Below are 22,593 nucleotides of genomic sequence, written 5' to 3' on the forward strand. Positions count from 1 at the left end.
CTTGCATAATTTCTAAATTTTTACTCTAACATCATGTTTAAAGCATTTGGTCAGGGCATCTCATCTTTCTTAAGAATTTATCAATCCAATTGAATCGAAAGTATCCTCTATCAAATTACCATTTTCTAGGATGTCTTTTTGTCGTGACACGTTTTTTTACGTCTATCAATAAATTGCAAAAATTTTGGATGTCCTATAGCAAAAGTTGCCTATTTTTTTACTACTTTCGTCCCAAATATAAGGAGTTTTAGAGTTTGACACGGTTACTAAAAAAAAATATGTAGATTAAATAGTGGAATATTGTGATTGGTTGAGAAGTGGAGCTAGGTGAGGAAATTAAATGGTGAAGGGTTGTGATTTTTTTTTTAAAATTTGGTGAAGGATTGTGATTGGTTGAGAAAGAAAATGTTGACGGAGAAAAATTGTTATATTTTGGGATAAATTTTAATTGGCTAAAAATTGTTTTATTTTAGGATGGAGGGAGTACTTTTTTACTCCAGTTTTTTTGGCAGGAAAACTAAGAGCGGTTAGTCGAAAGTAATTTGAAAAGATTTGGATCAATACGCTATATTGGGCTGTATTTGGAAGTAAGGTGAGGCCGGGTTAGGCTTTGGTTGAGTAACAAATTCAGCCGTACTTCTCCTTGGCCCATTAAACAAAAACGAATGTTTAAGAAAAGATGCATATAAAATGCAGCGAATGTTGGAATGTGCAACAATATGAAATTCCTCCAAAAGACTATGCAACGATATAGGAGTATCTCGCAAGGAGATCGAAAGCGCGAAAAAGTAGCACAAGCGCGAATATCAATTTTCATCATTGACTAATCAAACACAGCCAAAATTTTAAATTTTAAAGCATAATTCTATATTTCTATAGTTCGTTTTGAAGGTTTTTTTTTCATTCATTCTTCTGCGGCCCATTTAAATGGTTTTTCTGCTCTGATTGCATGCATTGTCTTATCTCAAGAAATATGCAGTAACAGACTAAAGAGAAGCTTATTGAGCACTAAATACAAGGAGAAAAACATTTCTGTCGAACAGATTATTCATAAACATACAAATGCCAACCGATATCGTTATGTACAAAACTACAGCGAATGCGCAACATAGGATGGGTTTGGTATAGCTCTGAAAAAAGCCATTCACCCTGGTCTATTTCCTTCACGAGTCACTCGAAAACAGGAGCTCATCAGTAGGCTTTTCTACCTCATCTTCCTGGCATTGGCGATGAAACACAAGCCCCTCAAATCACATCGTCAGGGCAGCCTTTCTTTTCACCTTTCACTTGAGTTGTATTCCGGCGTCATTACCACCAACTCCCTTGAGTTGTTCCCCCAATGATCAGAGCTGATCATTAGTCCTCTGTAAGTGCATACACGACGGCGGTTCTGCTTGGGGTGTACACCGAGAATGAACATGGTCTGTTGTCATGCGGCCAGTCCTGCAAAAATCAATAATTCAGGGGGTAATTTAGATTGACAATGAAATAAGACAAGCGCACAATGAGCGATAGCACTTGAGTGCAGACTTACAGCAGTGAAGTACTCAGCATCATGATCAAGCCGACTGAATCCACCAAAGAGGCCATCGTCTGAGTCCAACACAATCTGATAATAAATAGCAGCAATCAGTAACCAAAACAAGGTTTGTGGAAAAGTTCATAGTATTTGAATGAGTTCAATAATGAAGAAGATTGGTATGATCAGTTAATTTACAAGAGAATATTAAGAATGTCCTATCAACTACACCGTCCAGAACAATAGATTGTATCCATGTTGAAATGAAAACTTGTAAATGCCCCACCAGCCAGTGGCGGATCTAGAAAAAATTTAGAGCCCAGGCAAACTTAACTATAGCTAGTATTTGCTATACAAATTAATATTTCCTTCATTTTTTAGTTGCATAGAATTGTAATGGATTATCCGCCGACGAGCCCTAGTGACTTCCTGGGGTCACCAGGCGGTAGATCTGCCACTGCCACCAGTGATGATAGGGTACATAATAATTGAACCATGCAAAAGGAAGTGCATACCTTGTACTTTCCAGGCTTTAAACAACCGACGCGATAGTCAAAATAGCTATTACTCCAGTGGAAGTTGAACACGAATACCAAATCTCCTCTCTCGAAGATGATCACCTTATCCTCCTCGTGTTTGCGCGATATATACTGGTGCTCAGATGTCATGAACTGCAGCAACGTTCTCCGTTTAATCAGTTAAATATCTCCAGTACAAAAAGGATGGCTAGAGCTGGGACAGGTAACAACATGCAATAACCCAAAACAACAATTTTGGATGGTGAAACACAATTTCAGATCATACTTCCCAGATTCCTCCAATTATATGAAATTTGAAATCTCTACTCCCTAAGTTAGTGAAGTGATGGTGTGATCTATGCAGACAAGTGGGTGTCATTTGCTGGGATTTTTTAAAAGAATAATTGCATTGTGTACACGTGTATGTAGGTGGCCAGTTCATATGATATATTTAGCTTTAGATATGGATAATTTTTGCATCTTTTGAATTATACTTCAGAGTATATTGAAACAAACGGCTCAGCACATGGGAACTGTGCTAGTTATACTATAATTCCCTGTTGTCTGTTGAAACATAAAATTTTTGACAAGGTAGAAATCTAACTAAAACTTATTATGCAATAAAGATAAAAAAAGTGGCATACTCCATATTTTTCCTCAAGATGCTGCATGGCCTGATCAAACTCTTGCATACCATGATATCTAAGATAATCTGCATCTCCCTGACCAATGAAGGATAAAATTATTAGTTTATCACTTTATTGATAAATGACGGCAACTTGCATTAGTCTAAAGCTTTCACCAACAGTAAAGCAGCTGTGATCTTTACCCAACGACATTGTATGTACTAAGCATATATATGATCAAATCTGGATCATAGAAGAGGATAAAATAGTGCAGGTAAAACTTACAAGGTCAAATCTACGACGGCATTTATCAAAACTGTAGTTGTTTCCTGGGAGGACCGAGCCATTTGGAAGACTTTGCGGGCCTCTTGGGAAATCTATCCATTCTGCAAAGTAAAATAGAAGCAATCATTATATCCTCTGTATATGCAATAGATTACATGAGATGCAAAGGTCATGGCTAAAACCACTTCAAATAAAAATAGTACAAAATGCAAGAAGATATAAATACTAACCAGGATGCCCAAACTCATTTCCCATGAAATTAAGATAGCCTTCGCCTCCTAAGCCCATGGTGACAAGCCTAATCATTTTATGTAATGCTATCCCACGATCAATGCGAGGTGTTGAAGGTCTGTCTAGAGCCATAAAATCATACATATCCTGCATGAAAGGAAGTTGAGATATCCCTGTCACACTGTTTGATCAACAAATTACAGCACAGTAGTGAACTTTGGTATGTTCCAAGTCTCAACAATCCCAAAAGAGAATTGCATAGTACCCAAAAGAAATAAATGTTATAATGAAATGCAACATAAGACTAGGAGTGTATCCCATCTTGATCTTGGCAAGGTTAGGACTTTGAGAAAATTTCCTAGAGCACTTAACCCAAAAGGAGCCCAAATAAATAGTAAAAAAGAGACTAATCCTTGGGAGTTGGGACACTGTAACTCTTCTAGCACATGGTTTTCATTGCAGAAAGTAGCATATGTTTACACATGAAAAGACTCAGAAATTCAATGAAATAGTTCATTAGTCAGAAAAATTTTATTCTTGCTAAATATTTGCTTGAGAAAACACATACGGTCGATTGTGAACCTACAAATGATTACCTAAGGAATGAACAAATGGGTAAATACAGAGAACTCATTAAATTGGTCAAACTTAAGGTTTCAAGCTCTAATGTAAGTTAGCAAATTACCACACATTAAATTTTTTTCAGCAATATTTCGTGTCAAATAGACGTTGGGTGCTAGTGAAGCAATAAATCATTGTACCAACAGAAGACAACCAATATGATGAAACAAAGTCAATTATTCAATTCTTTTTAGGTACGAAATTAACAGGTAGTACCTTATCCATCAACCAGAATGCAATAGTCTTGTCACCAACTAGTGCTTGGTCATGACTTTCTGCATAAGTAACACACTTCTCTGACCACCTTCTATTCGTTAGGGTGTGCACGATATCACCCATTTTCCAATATTCGTCACTTTGCCTGCATTAAAGAAAGTTGGAATTTCATGACAACATATTTGGAAGTTGGAACCTACCCAGAACATACATTAATACTAGCTCTCAGTAACTCATAAAAAATATGATTAAAAAGTGTAAAAGCAGCTCTTCAAAGGGCATAGCAGCAGTACCAAGATGGAGCACTAGACCACTAACATGGCACTATAAAAAGGAGAGCATAACTCAATGATATCCAGTAAGTTAGTTGAATGTCTCAATTTTCAGATGTACAATCACCGAAGTTCCAGTACTTACTTGAGGAGTTCGATCCATTTGTCCGGTACAGCCATATGCAAACGATAGTCAAAACCAACACCACCATCTTGAACAGGAATACAAAATGTGGGCATCCCGCTGACCTGAACAGAAAGCAGGGATGTAAGTTCAACCATGTTGCTCTCACAAATAGTTTATAGCATAATTAAATATATATTTGGTATCATATGCTAGCCCCATTTTGCATTGTGCAACTTAAATAAATCAAATTACATTTTCTCATTTAATGAAGAATAGAAAAGAATGCTGTTGAGAAACTATAACCATCAAGGAACATGCCTGTTAGTTCTTCCAATGCCCTTAAACTTTATCAATTGGGGACAAATATATTATATTTTATATCTGGTTGGGAATAGATACTAACCGCTTTCACCCAACTAAAACTAATTAATTGGTTTGTGTGAAGTATCAATATGACAGAAAAGCAGATACCATAAGCACTTACATCTTCACCAATGGCTACAGCCTCAGGATAAAGCCCATGAATTAGATCATTCACCAGCATCAAGTAAACTACTGCATCAACATCAGTAGCAAATCCAAAATATTCGCCATAGTTGCCAGTAAATGCCACCTATAACAAAACTTGACAATTTTAGAAAAAACAGTAGCAATTCCCATCAGGGGCAAACAATACTAGAATGAAATCCAAGTATCAGCAGCAGGAGTCATAATAAATCCATTCAAACATAGCAATGGTTTCTGCAAAAGGACATTAAGGCATGCCCAAAACAGAAATGGCAGCACTCTGAAATGCAATTTACCAGAAACACTTGATAACTTACCTGTAAACCATGATGAGTATACATCATGGATGTCACCCCATCAAATCGAAACCCATCAAACTTGTATTCTTCAAGCCACCACCTTGCATTCGACAGTAAATATCTTAAAACCTGCAAGAGGACATAATGTATGCATTGGTAAGGACAGAGTAACGGCAATAGTGAACCAATCTATGGTGACAATAGTCAACTGTTACATACTTCCCAACTCCCATAGTTGAACAGGCGAGAATCCCACATCCAGTGATGACCCCGTGGTCCACCATGGAAGTAATGTGTATCAGTACCATCAAAACCATTCAAACCATCCAGGGTATTGTTTGATGCATGACTGCAGGATACAACCAAAAAGAAAGAAAGAAATGGTAAAACTATCCAACTGAAAAGGATCAACTAAATCAAGTGGATGGAAAATAAGTAAAAAAAATTATCTGGTCTATAAACACATGAATAAAGGGGTTAAGTCCAAGTACAATAGGTTCCGAACTCTTCAGTCAAGATATTGACATGTATATACATGGAACTCTTTATGGAATAAACAGTGTCATGGGTGGACGCCAGTAATCTAAAATACTAGATTTACACAGACAAACAAATCAACATTTCACTAATTACCTGTGAACAATATCCATAAGTACAAGCAAACCAAGCTCGTGAGCTTTATCAATCAGAGATTTCAAGTCTTCTGGGGTTCCGAAACGGCTACTTGGCGCAAAGAAGTTAGTAACATGATACCTGTAAAAAGAATATAACAAAGATCAAACCAGGTCAGAAACAGAAAGAATAGTTGCACTATTGGTGTCCACACAAAGAAATTTGTTCAGAAATTTCTGCATGTTCAGAACACTAAAATTTAAGAACTCTAAATGGATCTTGTGAGTACCCAAAGCTTGCGTAATAAGAGTGCTCCTGGATTGCCATTATCTGTACAGCATTGTACCCAAGCTTTTTAATTCTTGGTAGCACCTCATCCCTAAAATTAGCATATGTGTTTATCTTCGGTTCCTGTACAACAGACAATACCGAGTAATTATATTATGCATTATTGGGTACTCACACTACAGAACACAAACTTCACAGCTTGTTAGTACAAATCATCTAGGTAAGACAATATGGCATTTCTTGCCTCCTAAATGCAAAATCTTCAACTGGTAACACAGCCACATTATTTAACAGGCCATTACAATTGTTAATCATAATAGATATGTTCTGGCAAACAATGTTTAGCTTTACTTTCAAATGCAACAAAAATCATACTTCCTCCGTTTCACAATATAAGACTTTCTAGCATTGCCCACATTCATATAGATGTTGATGAATCTAGACACATATACATCTATATGAATGTGGGCAATGCTAGAATGTCTTACATTTTGAAATGGAGGGAGTACAACAAAAAAAGGAAGATCTAATGAGAACAAAGTTTCACATATGTCAGTCTGAAAACATTTTAAAATCTGTGTAGTTTATTACATGGAAAAAACGTGTCTGCTAGATATTAAATTGGAGAAGGGAAGTACTCTCAGATATGTTGTTAAACCTGCTACATAAATAGAAAGAACTAGATTGCATTCTACAAAGCGAAAAAGGTTTCAAGACAAAAAAGAAAAGTCAAAATATTAATAACTTATTGGCATACCGGGCTACTCATTCCAATATGTGATTCATATATCCGCAGCGAATTTGGTCGTTTAGGTTGAGGATGTTGGAATACATATTTTTCCTGCAGTTGCGTATAAACAACATTAGGAGATGGAAAATAAAGGTTAAAATGGAATATCCTGATCAACAAAGAAAAAAAGTAGTATTACACAGTTCTATAAGGTTTTAGTGACACGAGCATAGATTTTTTTAAAAAAAATGCAATGGAAAAATATTTCGTTTAAAGACTGTAAGGTAGAAACATACTTCTTCAGGTGGATCATAATATATACCGTTGTACGGTATTTCACCTGGAGCCTGCACAGCAAACTTAATCCAGGCAGGAATTGAATCCTTTACGCCAGATGGTGTATCCATCCGAATCTGGAAATTAAGAAGGTGAAAGAAGATCTCTCAGTAAGCTCATTTTGAAAATGATTAAACCCTCAACTAAGTAAATAGCCAATCAGAAAACTTACCTTTACACGTGAGCCATGAGGAATAGCAGGGGATCCATCAGCATTGTTAGGCAGGGAAATCTCCCAAACACCATACTCATTCTGAAAGTGATCATGCCATATATCAACACTAATAAGAGAAAAAACGTTGCTGGCACATGTAAATAGGCTCGTATGCTGCGAAATACACCCTTCTCATGTCATATAATAAACCAGTGTGGATGGAAGTGTACAAAATTCAAGGCAATGTTTGGAAAATGGGTTTGGGATATGATTTCCCACCCCCAAAGGGTAAGTTTTGATCTTAGCCATCCATTCATTTCACCCATTTCATCCTATCCCTCCATTCATTTCCATTTCCCAATCCCACCTCTCCTAACCCATTTTCCAAACACACCCCAAAAGGCTATATTAACCATTAGGATGCAAAATTGCATGCATGTGTTTACTGTTTACCCTAAACATGAATTCTGCTATTTTGGACTCAAAGAAGATGATAGTTAGTAAAGTAAGGAACAGTGCTCTGTTTTCACTGACTTTGAGACAATATAGAGTAGCAGCATTTTAGAATGACACATGTGAGGTTCAACTTTAAGGAATATAAACAGAAATAATGAACCCAGATAATTGAAAATATATTAATGATACAATACAAAGATGGAAAATAAAAAGGTTGAAGACGTACTCTGGTCATAGTATCTGCATTTGGGTTCCAATTGTTGAAGTCACCTACTAATGCTGCAGACTGCAATAGGATGAAAATGTCATTTTTAATTCTTAATGTGATGACTGTTTGAAAAGAAGTTCATCAATATATCATTTGTGCTACTGGTATAATTCCAGTACACTGGATAGGGAGTAGTGACCACTGCCAAATCACGTACCTGTGCTCCAGGTGCCCATTCTCGGTAGGTAATGCCTTCAGCGCTGGAAAGGACGGAATAATGATATTGAGTTTGATCATTTGATATCCAAGTAGAATATTGTAGGCATTTCTGTAGTAATGCGACTTTAATTTTACCTGCGGGTGAATCCAAGCTTTTCGTAACCACGAGAAAATGCATCCAAGCCACCTTCATGTTGGTCAATAGCTGCACGCATTCTCTTGTATTCACTGTATCTGTTCATACCACCACGCATACCAAAAAAGATATACTGAAGTTAACAGAGTAGGTTTCCCAACAAAAGCGCCAGATATCAGAAATTAATTTGCTGAGTTGACAGAGAAGTGAGGGGATTAAACTATGCAGACTACTTGCCACATCCTTTTTGGTATCTCTAGTGATCAGTGCCAATGATTTGTATTGCATTTGTGAGATATCACCTCTATTTTCAAATATTATACCAACCTTAATCAAAATGAAAAAAAGTAAATAACTAACCGGTAGTCAAGATGGTTCCGAAATCCTTCCAGCATTGGGTCAATTTGGTATATCTTCTGCCCATCTCCTGGTGGTGGGATAACTCGTGGTTTATCCTCCACAGTTGGTTCATCAGCATCTTTGATCACACCCTCAGTCACATTTTCCTCAATGTCTTGAATCACTTCTGAAGATTCAAGTTTGTCTTCAGCCACAACCTTTATGCTTGCTTCTGCCACTGCTGGAATCTCTTCCTCCTCCTCAAAAGGTTTTACTTTATTATCATCAGGTATCTACACAGAACATAGATGGATAGACTCTGCATGAGACACCCAAAAAGAAAAAAAGGTATATTCTTTTGTGGCAAAGTTGCTAGTTGGAAGACCCAACTTGGTTTTCAGTAGCCCAACAGCCAGCACAAGGTCACAATGCACAAAACACATGAAACCTGGCATTGCCACTACATCATTTCATCACACATTTGGTCAGTGAATGACAACAGCTCGAATTTTATTCCCGGCATTACCTGAGATTCTTCAGGTTGCTCTTGAGTTTCCACGTCTGGTTCCGCAGAGGACAGCAAGTCGTCGCTCCCACCGCCAGGCACCAGCACCTTCCCAGGAGCACCCGCGCAGCTCACAACGCCACCTGCAAATGCAAAGCCGACTCTACTAGTCAGGCAACGCCATACCACCCCCACTTGCAAGTTGCAACAATAAATAAGAGATCATCTGCATCAGCCTCAAAACGAAACATAAAAAGGAATTAGAGAATGATCACAGCGATTTGTAACACTAACTCATCTTATCCGGCAAGAAAAAAATAAACTCTGGTTCTCAGAATTCAGAAACAGTGATCGCTTCGGTGCACCCAAGTACCCAACAAAGTGCACACACACATCACATACGGATCGAGAGATAACAGTAAAATGGGAGGAATAACGCATGCCCGCGAGGCTGTGAGCTGCAATCGATCAGGAGACCTTCTCTTCCCATCGAAATCTGTCACGGAACAGGTCGCACCCACGCAGAGAGAGAGAGAGAGGAAGCGACTAAAAATAGGGAGAGAGAGAGAGAGTGAGCGCCCCGTGTTCGAGGACAAGGCGAGCGAGCGAGGGAGCCTCACGTGAGAAGGAGTCCTTCCTCCTGAAGAGCACCGACGGCAAGTCCACCCCGCCGGATCGCGCCGCCGGGCCACCCCCGCCGCCGCCGCCGCCCCCCGCCCGCACGACCCCGAGCCTCGTGCCGGACACCGCGAACGACGCCATCCCCCGGTGCGTGCTCCCCCGCCGCCTGCCCGCACGCACTCGCGCGCAGATCCCTCCCGCCGCAAATGCCGCGCCTCGAGCCGAGCGACGAGGAGGAGCAGCACGAGGGAGGAGTGGGGGGAGTCAAGTCGAAGAAGAAGAAGAAGAGGAGCGAGAGTACGAGAGATATTAATCGAGAAGCGAGGAGAAGGGGGGGAGGGGAGGGGGGGAGCAACGTGTGCGGCGGAGGTGGAAGCGGCAGAGAGCTGCCGTGCATGGGGATGGGGAGGGGTGGGGCCCCCGCGGTGTCGCCTTCTCCCGTGGCTCCGGGTGCAGAGCTGGCAGTGGGGTGGGGCCAGCTGGGCCAGGTGACGTACGGCGTTGGGGGGTAGGGGAGATCGCGAACCGACGGTGGAGAGCGCATCGCAGAGCGGCAGAGGCCATCCGTTGTGTTGTGGGCTCCTTTCTCTCTTCTTCCTTTCTTCTTTTTTTTACTTTTGTTTTCTGAGAAAAATGAACCGTAAAATAATTTTGTACTTTACAGAGGCCTGTTTAGCACATATCAGAATTCTCTGCAATCGAAGTCATATAACTTTTTCACTGATATATAGGTCCGATGATCCTTGAGTCCATATATTAGTGACAAAGGCACTTGTAGAGAACCTCAATCCATTTAGCACAAGTTTAGCTTTAGCTTTACCTCTCTTGAAACTGAAGCTCAGCCAAACAGTTTCAGCTCTACCTAAAATAGAAACGCTTTAACAAAATGAACTAAAGAGATGAATATGGGTTTATGCTACTCTACAACTTCACTACAGACTCAACTCTTATAGTTAAATTTAGGAGTTAGAGTTATAAGAAAGAGGTCCAGAGTAGCTACTCCTTTTTCACATGACTAGGGATAATGATAATAACGGATCGCCCCTGGTTGCATCATGGAGGTCATGTGTGTCACGCGCCCACTGGTACTGGTGCTTCGCTCTCGAAACCGTCCATTTGGTTTCCAAGAGAGTGACTGGCCATGGGTGATCGGTGGCAATGGCAACTGGCAAGCAAGTTGGTCACAGCCTCATGGAAGAAGACAAACGAAAATCTCGAGACAGAGAGTTGAGGTGGAATATGCTGGGCGTGCTTATTCGCTGTATTGCTCGATGATCCGATAATCCCCCACCAAGCTAGGTTAACACTTAACAGCGTAGTTTTTTGCAGCATCACCATACTTCAATCTTTTGTTGTTACTTTTTCAAGATTCGCTCACCTTGTTTGAGCGAGTGTTCTGACTTCGGAGCATCGACTGAGAAACAAACAGGAGCACCCAGATCTCACTAGCCAGTGTCATCACGCAGGCATCTTCAATTAATTAGTGATTACTACGTAGTTAGTAATTAGCCCAACACCTGGAAACGTGCAACAACAGCATAATTTAACCCCTCTCGATGATCCTAGATACGGGAGAAATTATTATTATTTATTTAAACAACAATGTCTATCGGTGAACTAGTTGAGGAAGAAGAGCAGCCGTCTAAAACTCTGAATGAAACATTGGCAGCCTCGTTGCCGTCCGTGGTCCCTGCCCTTGGACTTGTCCGGTCGCTTTCTCTAGCCACAGGCCAGATCGCCGGATCAACGTCGCGAGGGCACACCAAAAAGGCGCGGCCGCGTACGACGACGGGCCTACCGCGCCAGGAGGCGCGCGCACTCCCGCCCGCGAATTCGGCTATCCCCGTGGCGTCCGATATTTTGGCCTTTGGGACCCTTCCTCTCTTTGCCGCTAGAATCCACGGCCCGAGAGAGCGAACGAGTCTGGGCCGTGCACGCGCGCCGTTCCAAATCTGTGTGTCGGCATCAGGAAAGGGACACCGGGAATCCAGATTACAACTTACAAGAAAAAGAAATGCTGATGTCCAAAAGGCCAGGTCATTTTCCTCTCAACAGAAAAGGCAGGAGAATCATATAATCTGTTCTGTTCATGGCAACAAGGAAGGGGAAAATGAGTTATCTTCGTAGTTGCGGACTTGCGGTCTCAAGGTATATAGTGGTACAGCCATAGAAAGGAAACGGCAGTAATTTACATGTGAGATTTCTTGTTTTGATCTAAGCACGCTAGGTGTGTTTCAGAATTCAAATTCCTTCAGATGTTGTATAGAGCACTTATCAGTCATCCAGTAGCTGACGTGAGGGCCTCAGTAAGGAATTACCTGCAGGACTGTATCAGGGCACTACTCCTGATGATATCTGGATCGATTCTGGGATGAAGTTCCTTCTGTGCTCCTGATCAATTCCTTCGAAGGAAACACAATAGCAGCTATAGGTCTGTCTGCATATCCGCCACCTTCATCGATGACAAATCGGAGGCCATCAATGTGGAGCTTCCCATGGTGTCCACTTACAACGATGGTCTGCTTGCCAGCCAGATCCTGAAGAAAGAAGATTGTACATCAACATTTCATGTGTTCGTTTTGATAGGCAAAATAATAGTAGTAGCACTACCAGAGTTTCAAAAGATTATGTGGCCGCCTTTCGAAAAAAAGATTATGTGACCCACCTATGTAAAAGTCAGGCATGTATCCGTTATGAAACAAAATCATGTAGCAATTGCTTATGCTATGTATGCCATGAATTAGCTGTTGGCAGTCCATCACATGCACTGCCATCATGCACACACACCATGTGCTTGCTTGTTTCAGTGAGAACACGATAAGAACACAACAGGTAAAAAAGACAAAGGATGCAGCTATAGTAGACCCACTTCTGGCCACATTGCCACAGGGCTCATCAAACCATCTATAAAGAACTGTCAATCAAATAAGATGTTTAGTATATGGTCAGGCCTAAATCATCACATTAAAAATTTTGGCTATGATCCTATATTCCTATGGCAATAGGGGCGGAGCCAGGAATTTTCCTGATCCTGGGAAAGTCTACCAATGACTTATAATGCGCAAAGATCTTTCACACATGTAAGGTTCACCACTAAGAGTTTCAGCATTGTTGCTTGTATCAACTAAGCACCACATCATTCTGCAATTTGAGCAAGAGCTAGCAATAGATAAGCACAGAGGATCCTAATCCAATGAAAGTCTAGTTGACTAAACTCAAATATAGATTATACGAAACTATAAACACTAATCAACAAAACAACTCTTGGTACTTCCTATGCTCCTGATGATTGGCCAATTGCTGTTGCCTTTCTAAAAGACTACAACACCAAGCGTGCTCAAGCAGTCAAGCTAAGTGGTGTACTAGTGCGCGACCAGTGCCACCATATGTGTGATGTGCCGCACATGGCCACGCACCGAACAACCTAGAGTCATGGAGGCGGGCAGCCAGCCTCGTAGCATGCCTTCATGCGCTTGGCGATCCCAGCCTGTGAAAGACGCTTGCTAGTGCTCCTAGCTGCCCAAATAAAGTGCTGATTTGCCTGCTACGCAGCACAGCAGAGAAGCCGTTCCACTGTTGCAGGCCGAGGAGCCTGCGCGCCCAGGGTGGTCGGGCCCTAGATCCACCCCTGTATGACAAGGTAACGCCACAACTCACAACTAGCATGGATAACTGCTAACTCTCAGGAGCTGTTGTCAACGAATCCACTGTCTTTTTGTTTTTACCTAGACCTTGATTTTAGTGGCGTTTCCTACTTTCCTCCTGTTCCTGTACAATAGTCGCCTCAGTTGCAATTCGTAAATAAGCTAAACCATAAAAAATATCAATATCAAGATAAACTAATGAGGTTTCTATAGGGGGATTAGGACATAAGAACAAGCCCATTTTGGCCCTCGAACATTGCTCGAATTCCAGTTCTCAACCTAAAACTCAACAGCCACATATTTTTCACACTGAACATCCAACTCCAATACCCTAGAACCTATTCTGTGAAATGTTGGCCAAAATGGTGATCTTTTTCGCAAACGTGCAGGTTTGGCTAACATGGACCCATCTAAGTGGCATCTACCCCGAAATTTGGCTAGTGGGAGTCCATGTCAGCAAAACCATCACCATGTCAGCAAAACCAACTTGAAAAATGGTTCAGGAAGTTATTTTTTTGGGTTTGGAAGTTGGGGATGCAAAACAGCAGGTTTTTGAAGTTTGGTGAAAATTGGACTCACAACAGAGTTCAAGAACCAACAATAGATTTTTCCTTATGCCTATGGAATTTCAAAATGGTATGACAAAATACAATGAAACCAGCGAAACGCACACTGATAACTGTTTACTAGGAATACTCAATAGCCCACTGCCTGTAATTTTTAACAGAATGTCATTTAAAACGTGAGAGCAACTTTAATAAATCTGACTGCATATTAGGTTATTTTTCTATAAATTCACCAAGGCTATGTCAAAAGTCAAAACAAATTAACTGGTTTAAACACTTTATGTTAAGATGAGATAGCACAAATATGGTCCAGTGCCTCTACTTGGTTCATAATAACTAAAGATTATCACACTCAGTAAAGGATTTACCATTTTATTTTATCTCACCTTTCAGGGTACGTAATCCTTCAGTAAACGAACTTGTTAAAAACTTTATTTCTTAGAGGGGACTAAAATGTCTTGACATGGCATAAGACCACAGAGGAAAAAATACGGATATTGATTTTCTCAGTTTAGAATAGTGGGAACTGGGAACAGACCGTTGCTAGAATTAAACTCCAACCCTAAGTTGGGTCATTTACAGCCAAAATACTACTAGCATGACACAATATTGACCCAACAAACAATGATGTAAAGATCTATTTATTGTATATAGAAAGCACCTTGAATACTGCTCAATTATCAAAGTGTTTATAGATGCATTTGTGAGACTAGAATAGCATCTAAAATAGATACTAAAGACCAAAGTGTTCTGCAGGATATGTTGATCTCTTCGCTATAGTAGAGAACAATGGCACTTTGGTGCATTGAATGATACATCTTTGAGGTATGTGAGAGGGGATTGAGTTTGCAGAAACATCAAGTTAGGCAATGCGAAAACCTAATAGAAGCATAACTTTTATGTTGTGGTACCAAGAGTGTGCAATCTGCAATGGGATGAAATATTTGCTCACCTTTGGTATGTTCCAAACGTCCTGCCTCCCGCTTAGCATTGCAACCTTTGATATCTTTGTATCTTTAGTTCTCAAAATTCTAAACTGTTCATTCAAATCAATCGACCTCTCCAGGCCAGCATGAACCGCAATAAGCTTACAAATAATCTGTCCTTCGTTAGTATCAATGGGTACATTTTCCTGCCATACAACCATGCAAATATCTAAGAAACAAACTCCCTTTGCACCTCTCATTATACTTTGCACCATAAAAGGATAGCATACCTCCTCATGGATCCAAACCAATTCGCGCAGAAATTTTTTGTGCTCCTCAGGTACAGCCTTCACAAGATCTGAATGACAATAAAACTTTGTAAGCATTGGTGGTTTCTATTGAAGGGAATCAGGGATCCCTCCCTCCCTCTCTCAAAAGCTGTATTTACTGGTAAAAACAATAGTAGCAAATTAGAAGTAGCTTTGTATAGTTGCAGCGGGAGTTGTACTATGAAACCATGCTTACAAACCCTGCACGAGAGGCATCAATTCGTTGTTTGCTTTCATTAGGTGGGCTAAATGACACTACCTTTAAAAGTTACCTTCACTGTTGGTGAACTGCTCGCTAGCTTGATAAATTTTGTTATGTTGAGACTACAGGTCATCGAAGTACTATAAAATAAGTTTGGCGCTAATTCTGTTAGTGTATACAAAATTCACCTGTCTATAAATGTTATCATGGTCTTATACTTTTGTGCTTTGTAAACAGTACTAAAGTACTAATTCCTAAGATTGTAACTAGAGAAATAGACAATTGTGCATTGATTTCATATTTCCTGGCATTTGGATTTCAGAACTTCTTTTAAGGTTTACGCATTGTATAGCATTTTAACATTTTGGGAAAGCAATCAGAATTTTCAAGTTTGAAGCCAAACGATAACAATCTAGAGAGTTACTAGTGGCTTAGTGCCAGTCACCTATGGTCCGTTATGTTCCATTGCAAAGCATGAATACAGATGAATAAATCTTGTGCGGTACTCCTGAACACTGACCTGGGGATCCATGAGCAACGCCGTAGGACTCGAAGGTAGGGCGCGCGTCGTAGATGGAGCCCATGTACGATGACCCCCTCTTGGGATTCCTCTTCTCCTTCATGATCCCGCCCCATCTCCTCCCCTGGCAATGCATCCCCTCGTGGCCGGGGCCACGGTACCACCCCTCGTTCTCCTCGTTCTGGATGTACTCCCCCCAGGTGGACGAGAACGGGGTGCCGTCGGGCGGCGGCGGCAGCGCCCCGACGAAGGCGGCGAAGGCGAGGTCGTGGTTGCCGCAGAGGAAGGCGTGGCGCTGCGCGGGGTGGCGGGACGGGAGCGCGAGGAGGAAGTCGATGACCTCGCGGGTGCTGGGCCCGCGGTCGCAGTAGTCGCCGAGGAAGACGACGAGCGCGGTGGCGAAGGCGTCGGGCGGGAGCGCGGACTGGAGGTTCGCCCACAGGCTCTCCAGCTTGGAGATGTAGCCGTGGACGTCTCCCACGCAGATCACCGCGCGGGGAGGCGGCGGCGGAGGCGGAGGAGACATCTCGCCGCCGGCGTCGTTTCCTGTTTCCCACAGGTTGCTGATAACACACCACAGAAAGAGAGGAAAAGTAGAATTCCAATTTCCAAGTAGCCCAGGGAGACAAACGCACCGTCCGATGATGGTGACAACACGATCCTGACCGTCCATCCTGATGCCAACTCCCCTCTTCGGCTCCTCCAATCCTCTCCAGTGCGGCCGGTGCCTTTCTACAGCGGCGTTCCACTCGGGTTGGTCTCTCCCCCGAGGCACGGCCGCCGCCGCCGCGCTCGGTCTAATCGGAATCTATTTCTCGACGCGACTCCGCTTCCCCGGCTCCCCTCTCACCCTTCCGCGCCGCCGCCGCCGCCGCTTGTAGCGGTTGGGGGGCGAGCGGCCGCTCGAGAGCGAAGCGATGTTGGAGAAAGACAGGATAGCCTACTTCTACGATGGTACGACCGCGCATTCGCTAAGCCCCCCTCATCTCCTCTCCATTCTCCCTAATCACCGGAGCAACCCTAGCTCTAGCTCTAGATGATAGAGCGAAATCCTACGCCGTCTCGATGTTGTGTGGCTTAATTTCGTCGAAGAAGGGGCATGCAATTAGTACCTAAGCTGATTTCTAGTGGTGTTATATGATTGTGGAGGTTGGAGTGGATGTAACGGTTGGACGGCGTATGAGAAATTCCAGAACTATGAACTTCCCAGGACTTGTTCAACTAGGATTTGTGGTATTTCAGTTGCCCTAGCCCTAGGTGCATGACGCATGATTCATTATCAGTCAGTAACATAAGGTGGGGAAGCAACCCTTGAATCAAGATTTGAATTAGAATCGTTGATCCCTTTATCTGTTTAATAGGGCGCAGTCAGGCTAGATTTGGTTAACAAGTTCCTATATTCTTTAGCGCCAGCCATTTTCTAAAAGGTCACCAACGCCAGCCATATGTGGTTATTTCTTAGATCACACATAAATTTCCATGATAAGTTCTCTCACATATTTTGTACTAGGTGGTTTCATGACTTGTGCCCTCATTCACCCATGGTCCTTTACATCTCTGTTTATAGAGAGCCACTCATTTTGCAGATGTGAAAGGAAGTTTTCATTGTTCAAAATGTGTAATTTTTATTACTCATTTTGTTTTGATCGTTTACCTTTTTACTGTGTCAATGAACAATTCAGGCGATGTGGGCAATGTCTACTTTGGGCCAAATCACCCGATGAAACCACATCGACTTTGTATGACACATCATCTTGTGCTTTCATATGATCTTCACAAGAAGATGGAGATATATGTCAGTATGAACTTTATTTATTCCCTTCGTTTGCACTTGTTAACTGCCTAAAGTTCCTTTCACCTCTTACTTTTCACACAACGATTTATGCAGAGGCCCCACAAAGCATATCCAACAGAGCTCGCACAGTTCCATTCTGCTGATTATGTGGAATTCTTGCATCGGATAACTCCTGACACCCAACACCTGTATGAAAATGAATTACGTAGATGTATGAATTATGAAACTTTTCTCCTCTATGAACTAGTACTCTGGGATTTGTTAATTTTACAATAAAATGGTTGTCACATATCTTGCTACTCATGTTTAAATTATTATAAATTTATTTATTAAGTTCCTTACCTGGATCTAATAAGTAGCTTAGATCTTCATGTACAGTTAAACTATAAGGAATCTCATACACAACTTAAGGCTAATTAGCTTCACTTACATGAATGCTGTCAGGTGTATATTCACGATATGCCTATTTGACAATTCAAGGAAAATGAGGGCATGTTTGGTCCCCTTTCAAGCTCAAGCAACTTCCCATCTAACGCTGCCTAGATAGCGTTGGTGTTTAGTACAGCTTAGCGAGTCATTCTTCATAGGATGTATATCCTTGCCCATTGAAGCGCATCCCTTGTGGTCAAGGTTTACATGATTTGGTGCACTAAATAGTTTTGGATATCTTTACAGTATTTATATAGTATTAGTTGCACTCTTCTAGGACACATGTGCTTATTTTACAGTTTCAGGGCAAAATAACTGAACACCTAACCTAAGTAGCAGAGTAATCTGGACAAAAGATCCAACTTACCCACTCTTAGAGCTTTTCCCCAATTGAAGTTGGTTTCCAACATAATCCTCATGCCTTTTGGAGCTTTCTAACTTCATTTATCTGGTTCCTTCATATTTGTTCCCAGACAATCTTGGAGAAGACTGCCCAGTCTTTGATAATCTGTTTGAGTTTTGCCAAATATATGCTGGAGGAACTCTAGGTAATATGAAAATTCTGAATGCTTCTTTCTAAAGTGAACTCTTAAGTTCTTCTTTGCTATTTTAGATGCGGCTCGCAGATTGAATCATAAAACATGTGATATTGCTATCAATTGGGCTGGTGGATTGCATCATGCAAAGAAGTGCGAGGCATCAGGGTTCTGCTACATTAATGATCTGGTTTTGGGAATTCTGGAGCTTCTCAAGTACCATGCCAGGGTTCTCTATATTGATATCGATGTTCATCACGGGGATGGAGTTGAAGAAGCCTTTTATTTCACTGACAGGTTCATGCTGTTTCCAATAAAGTCATGGATATGTAGTTAATCATTTATTGCTGCCAATATTTTTCCAATCCAATTTCCATCTCTGTGCATTTTGTGAATTTTGGTGGTACCATAATATTTATACTAATTCCAGTCTCGGGCTTTTGATTTTGCAGGGTATAGTAATATTGTATACTTATTTTGATTTTGCAGGGTAATGACTGTAAGTTTCCACAAGTATGGTGATTTTTTCTTCCCTGGCACAGGTGATATTAAGGTAATGTTCCACTAACAAGCTCCTGAATATTTTTTATGTACTTTTTGGTATGATGTGGTTGGTGATTGGCCCTTCTCTGCATTCTGTTTTATCCTTACCCTTTTCGCATGAAGTGTGTGTGACATGCGTACTCTCATTTGTGTGAAAAAAGAAGAGACAGATTAACCAAAGATGGTCCCCAGTTGATTTTGTAATGCACAAAATTGATAGCACCTGTAGGTAATTGTTTATGAGCAGTTAATCTTGTTTCTTTTTAGTTCTACCCGCCAAGAGGCTGTAAATATGTAACATCATAGAGTTGAACTTTGGTTTTTTTTACTGGAGATTCTTGGCATGTTATTCTATTTAAATATCAACCATTGTAATTGGGAATTCAGGTGGTTATGTATTTGAAAAACGTCATACTAGAAAGCATCATAATTCGTATACGCATGCTTAATTGTCATCTGGGCTGACAAAAAAAAACATGTGCACATATACGCCCGTCATTTGAATCTTGTAGTGTGTTAATTTGTTATGTATCCACTGTACTACTAGGCAACTTTATTAAATAAAAATATCCCAAATAACTGGAAGGTAGAGCAAGTGTGCTACAAAAAGGGCAAGGTTGAAAATGAACATAAAACATGCCATGTTCTTCTCAGTAACGATGATACTTTATATAGCTTCGTTTTAAATGATTGTGCTGCTTCATATTGATTTACCTGACTCTCATTTGAAGGATGTAGGAGAAAGAGAAGGAAAATATTATGCCATTAACATTCCACTTAAAGATGGGATAGATGACTCCGGCTTTACTCGCCTTTTTAAAACAGTAAGCCCACTTTACATTACTTTCTCATCTTTCATGTCATTGTTTAGTCTTATCAAGTTATGCATGTCTATTATGTAGGTTATTGCCAAAGTTGTTGAGACATATCTGCCAGGTGCTATTGTTCTTCAATGCGGGGCTGATTCCTTGGCACGGGACCGTCTGGGGTGCTTCAATCTGTCCATTGAAGGTTCTGTACTTCTTAAATCTGATGTGTACTTGTTGATTCAGCAGAACTGTGCTCTAGATGTAAAGTTAGTGAACTGTGCTGCATATTCTTGGATGAGCTATTAGGGTTCAGGCGGTATCTTCGAGATAATGTGAAACCTTCTCTCAAGTCTCAATTATTTCTTACCATAGTTTTGAGATTGTTATTGCACTAATAGTTCTGACTTATTTTGAAATTTAAATTTTGTTTCTTTGAGCTATACTTAGTGAATGATCTTTTAATACTTGCATGTGTACTTGCAAACAGGCCATGCTGAATGTGTGAAGTTTGTCAAGAAATTCAATATCCCTCTACTGGTAAGGAGAAACCGTTACTGCGTGTGATTTCTCTTATTCCTCCTTGGATATCAATGTATTTCCCATCATGCAGGTGACTGGGGGTGGTGGATACACAAAAGAGAATGTAGCACGCTGTTGGGCTGTTGAAACTGGTGTTCTTCTAGATACGGAGCTCCCAAATGGTATTCTTTTCTTTTGCAATTCTGTACTTCTCGGTCCTTTTGGCCTGTTGTTTTAGAGGACACTACTAGTAATCCCTCAAATGCATGCAACAGTTCATGTATTCTTTTCCTCACATTTGCTGGCATATCAAGTTGCAAACAGATCTATCAAGAACGGGACTGACTAGTAGAGTTCCTTAATAATTTCTAAAACAGCAGTCTGTGATATGAGTTTTGCATGACTTTCCTTTGCAGAAATTCCAGACAATGAATACATCAAATACTTTGCTCCAGATTATACATTGAAAGTATCGAATGTGAACATGGTATGGAACCTTTTCTCATTGGCCTTTGTTTGTCCTACGGTTGTTTGGTGCATTGATATTTGATTGCTATTAGGTGCATCAAGTAACTGTCCTTTTATTACTGAGTATGGTCTAAGCATTTGAGCTCTGTAGTCCATTTGGTATTTCGGTTATTCAATTGGTTTGTGTTTGCTAGAAGTTTAGAACTTGCGTTCCTTTCTTGAGAATGTGCAAATGCCATATCACATGTTGTGTTTTAACCGGAGCAGGACAACTTGAATAGCAAGTCATATCTAAGTTCAATCAAAGTGCAAGTCATGGAGAGTTTGCGGGCCATACAACATGCGCCTGGTGTTCAGATGCAAGAGGTTAGTTTTTGATTCACTTACACGAGGAAACCTCCCAACTGGAATTTGCTATGTAAAAAAAAAAAAGGGATACAAGCAGGACACTATAATATTCCTTTCCTTTTGTTGCCTATCTTTTTCTTCGTTCGACATATTTCTGAACAAGAACAATATTAACATTTTTGCAGGTTCCACCAGATTTTTATATCCCAGATATTGATGAAGATGAGCTGGATCCTGATGAACGTGTAGATCGTAAGTGAAATACTCCTGGGATGCATTAGGATGCTAATATGTCTGGGTGTCTGCTGTTCCAAGAAAACGAACGGCAGACAGTTGTTTTTTTTAGTATATGTTGTGTGTTCCACATTATGCTAGTCCTTTCTTCGTGTTGTTTTCAGACCTTTGAACTTTATATCGTCCTTATACATTAACTGTGTAAAATGTTGCGCAGAGCATACCCAAGACAAGCAGATTCATCGCGATGACGAGTACTATGAAGGTGACAACGACAATGATCATGAGGACGGGGCCCGTTGAAAAAGGTTCTTTGTATGATGAAACTGGATAGAGAAAGTCTGGTTGCTGTTGCGCGGTTTAACAGCGTTAGGTGGGAAATACTGTCAATTGACTTGTTAGGATCTAACACCTCTGCCTGCATATAGTGCGTGTACGTTCCTACTTTTTAATCAGTTACATATGCTACTTGCATGCAGAGATTGCAAATTCTTAGTCGGTGGTAATGATTCATAGTTTTTGGCTGCACACATTTTTCCTATCTTTTTTTGTTTAAACCCGGGGTATGTGGTTATCAGGTTGGACCTACTCTCAACGTCCTTAAAAAGAAATAAACTTCTATAATTTGGATATACTTTGTGTTAGCTTTTTCTTTAAGATAGAGGGAGTCAGCTGGTGCACACGTTTTCCCAAGAGTGTTTCGCCCTGCTCTGTCAACTTGAGCCAGATCGTTCTCGCTATCAAATTGGGCCTGATCGGTAGGTTTTGGGCCAACCTGAGCTGAACGCAGAGGCGTTTCCGGGCAGTAACGGCTGGCCCACCTGTCACGTTCACTCACGCTACGTGCGCTTCGAGCGTTCGACGGTCACGGGGAGTCGGAGTCGCTGCCAACCAAAGCGG

General features: G+C 41.0%; 3 protein-coding genes across 4 annotated transcripts; 1 reads left to right on the forward strand and 2 right to left on the reverse strand.

Moving 5' to 3' along the window:
* Nucleotides 1-987: 987 nt before the first annotated feature.
* On the reverse strand, nt 988-10,121 carry LOC127770397 (1,4-alpha-glucan-branching enzyme 2, chloroplastic/amyloplastic-like). The gene is made up of 22 exons (XM_052296100.1): nt 9,825-10,121; nt 9,226-9,347; nt 8,721-8,992; nt 8,360-8,458; nt 8,223-8,265; nt 8,024-8,083; nt 7,360-7,440; nt 7,148-7,264; nt 6,879-6,962; nt 6,123-6,244; nt 5,855-5,974; nt 5,441-5,570; nt 5,240-5,350; nt 4,900-5,028; nt 4,434-4,537; nt 4,017-4,161; nt 3,179-3,326; nt 2,949-3,049; nt 2,682-2,759; nt 2,035-2,190; nt 1,535-1,609; nt 988-1,443 (listed from the first exon to the last, which is right to left on the reverse strand). Exons 1-22 carry the CDS (start codon nt 9,964-9,966, stop codon nt 1,357-1,359), a joined length of 2,526 nt encoding a protein of 841 aa, XP_052152060.1. The 5' UTR covers nt 9,967-10,121; the 3' UTR covers nt 988-1,356.
* A 1,727-nt stretch (nt 10,122-11,848) lies between these two features.
* LOC127770437 (tyrosine-protein phosphatase RLPH2-like) lies at nt 11,849-16,725 on the reverse strand. 2 transcript variants are annotated; one of them, XM_052296161.1, is made up of 5 exons: nt 16,013-16,725; nt 15,252-15,319; nt 14,988-15,167; nt 12,144-12,362; nt 11,849-11,903 (listed from the first exon to the last, which is right to left on the reverse strand). In XM_052296161.1, the coding sequence occupies exons 1-4, from the start codon at nt 16,683-16,685 to the stop codon at nt 12,165-12,167; spliced, it is 1,119 nt and encodes a 372-aa protein (XP_052152121.1). In that variant the 5' UTR covers nt 16,686-16,725; the 3' UTR covers nt 11,849-11,903; nt 12,144-12,164. The 2 variants fall into 2 exon arrangements, with proteins under 2 accessions (XP_052152121.1, XP_052152120.1); XM_052296160.1 differs by having other exon boundaries at nt 11,849-11,908.
* Nucleotides 16,726-16,826: 101 nt separating this feature from the next.
* On the forward strand, nt 16,827-22,325 carry LOC127770436 (histone deacetylase 9). Its single transcript, XM_052296159.1, has 14 exons — nt 16,827-16,966; nt 17,695-17,807; nt 17,901-18,018; nt 18,710-18,784; nt 18,850-19,069; nt 19,262-19,325; nt 20,047-20,139; nt 20,218-20,326; nt 20,612-20,661; nt 20,735-20,825; nt 21,060-21,130; nt 21,379-21,477; nt 21,645-21,711; nt 21,911-22,325. Exons 1-14 carry the CDS (start codon nt 16,930-16,932, stop codon nt 21,994-21,996), a joined length of 1,293 nt encoding a protein of 430 aa, XP_052152119.1. The 5' UTR covers nt 16,827-16,929; the 3' UTR covers nt 21,997-22,325.
* Nucleotides 22,326-22,593: the final 268 nt, after the last annotated feature.

This window comes from Oryza glaberrima, chromosome 4, assembly GCF_000147395.1.
Source record: "Oryza glaberrima chromosome 4, OglaRS2, whole genome shotgun sequence".
Taxonomy (NCBI): domain Eukaryota; kingdom Viridiplantae; phylum Streptophyta; class Magnoliopsida; order Poales; family Poaceae; genus Oryza; species Oryza glaberrima.

What these genes read in the sequence shown, in the direction of transcription:
- LOC127770397 (XM_052296100.1), bottom strand. Translation starts at nt 9,966, where the DNA reads ATGGCGTCGTTCGCGGTGTCCGGCACGAGGCTCGGGGTCGTGCGGGCG. An exon ending in GAGGAAGGACTCCTTCTCAC is followed by an intron (nt 9,348 to 9,824) that starts GTGAGGCTCCCT and finishes TTGCATTTGCAG; the next exon opens with GTGGCGTTGTGAGCTGCGCG. An exon ending in GCCGTCGTAGATTTGACCTT is followed by an intron (nt 2,760 to 2,948) that starts GTAAGTTTTACC and finishes TTCATTGGTCAG; the next exon opens with GGAGATGCAGATTATCTTAG.
- LOC127770437 (XM_052296161.1), bottom strand. Translation starts at nt 16,685, where the DNA reads ATGGACGGTCAGGATCGTGTTGTCACCATCATCGGACGGTGCGTTTGT. An exon ending in CGTTGCTCATGGATCCCCAG is followed by an intron (nt 15,320 to 16,012) that starts GTCAGTGTTCAG and finishes ATTGTCATTCAG; the next exon opens with ATCTTGTGAAGGCTGTACCT. An exon ending in ACGTTTGGAACATACCAAAG is followed by an intron (nt 12,363 to 14,987) that starts GTGAGCAAATAT and finishes TTCTTTCTTCAG; the next exon opens with GATCTGGCTGGCAAGCAGAC.
- LOC127770436 (XM_052296159.1), top strand. Translation starts at nt 16,930, where the DNA reads ATGTTGGAGAAAGACAGGATAGCCTACTTCTACGATG. An exon ending in CTTCAATCTGTCCATTGAAG is followed by an intron (nt 20,327 to 20,611) that starts GTTCTGTACTTC and finishes ACTTGCAAACAG; the next exon opens with GCCATGCTGAATGTGTGAAG. An exon ending in CTGGTGTTCAGATGCAAGAG is followed by an intron (nt 21,478 to 21,644) that starts GTTAGTTTTTGA and finishes ACATTTTTGCAG; the next exon opens with GTTCCACCAGATTTTTATAT.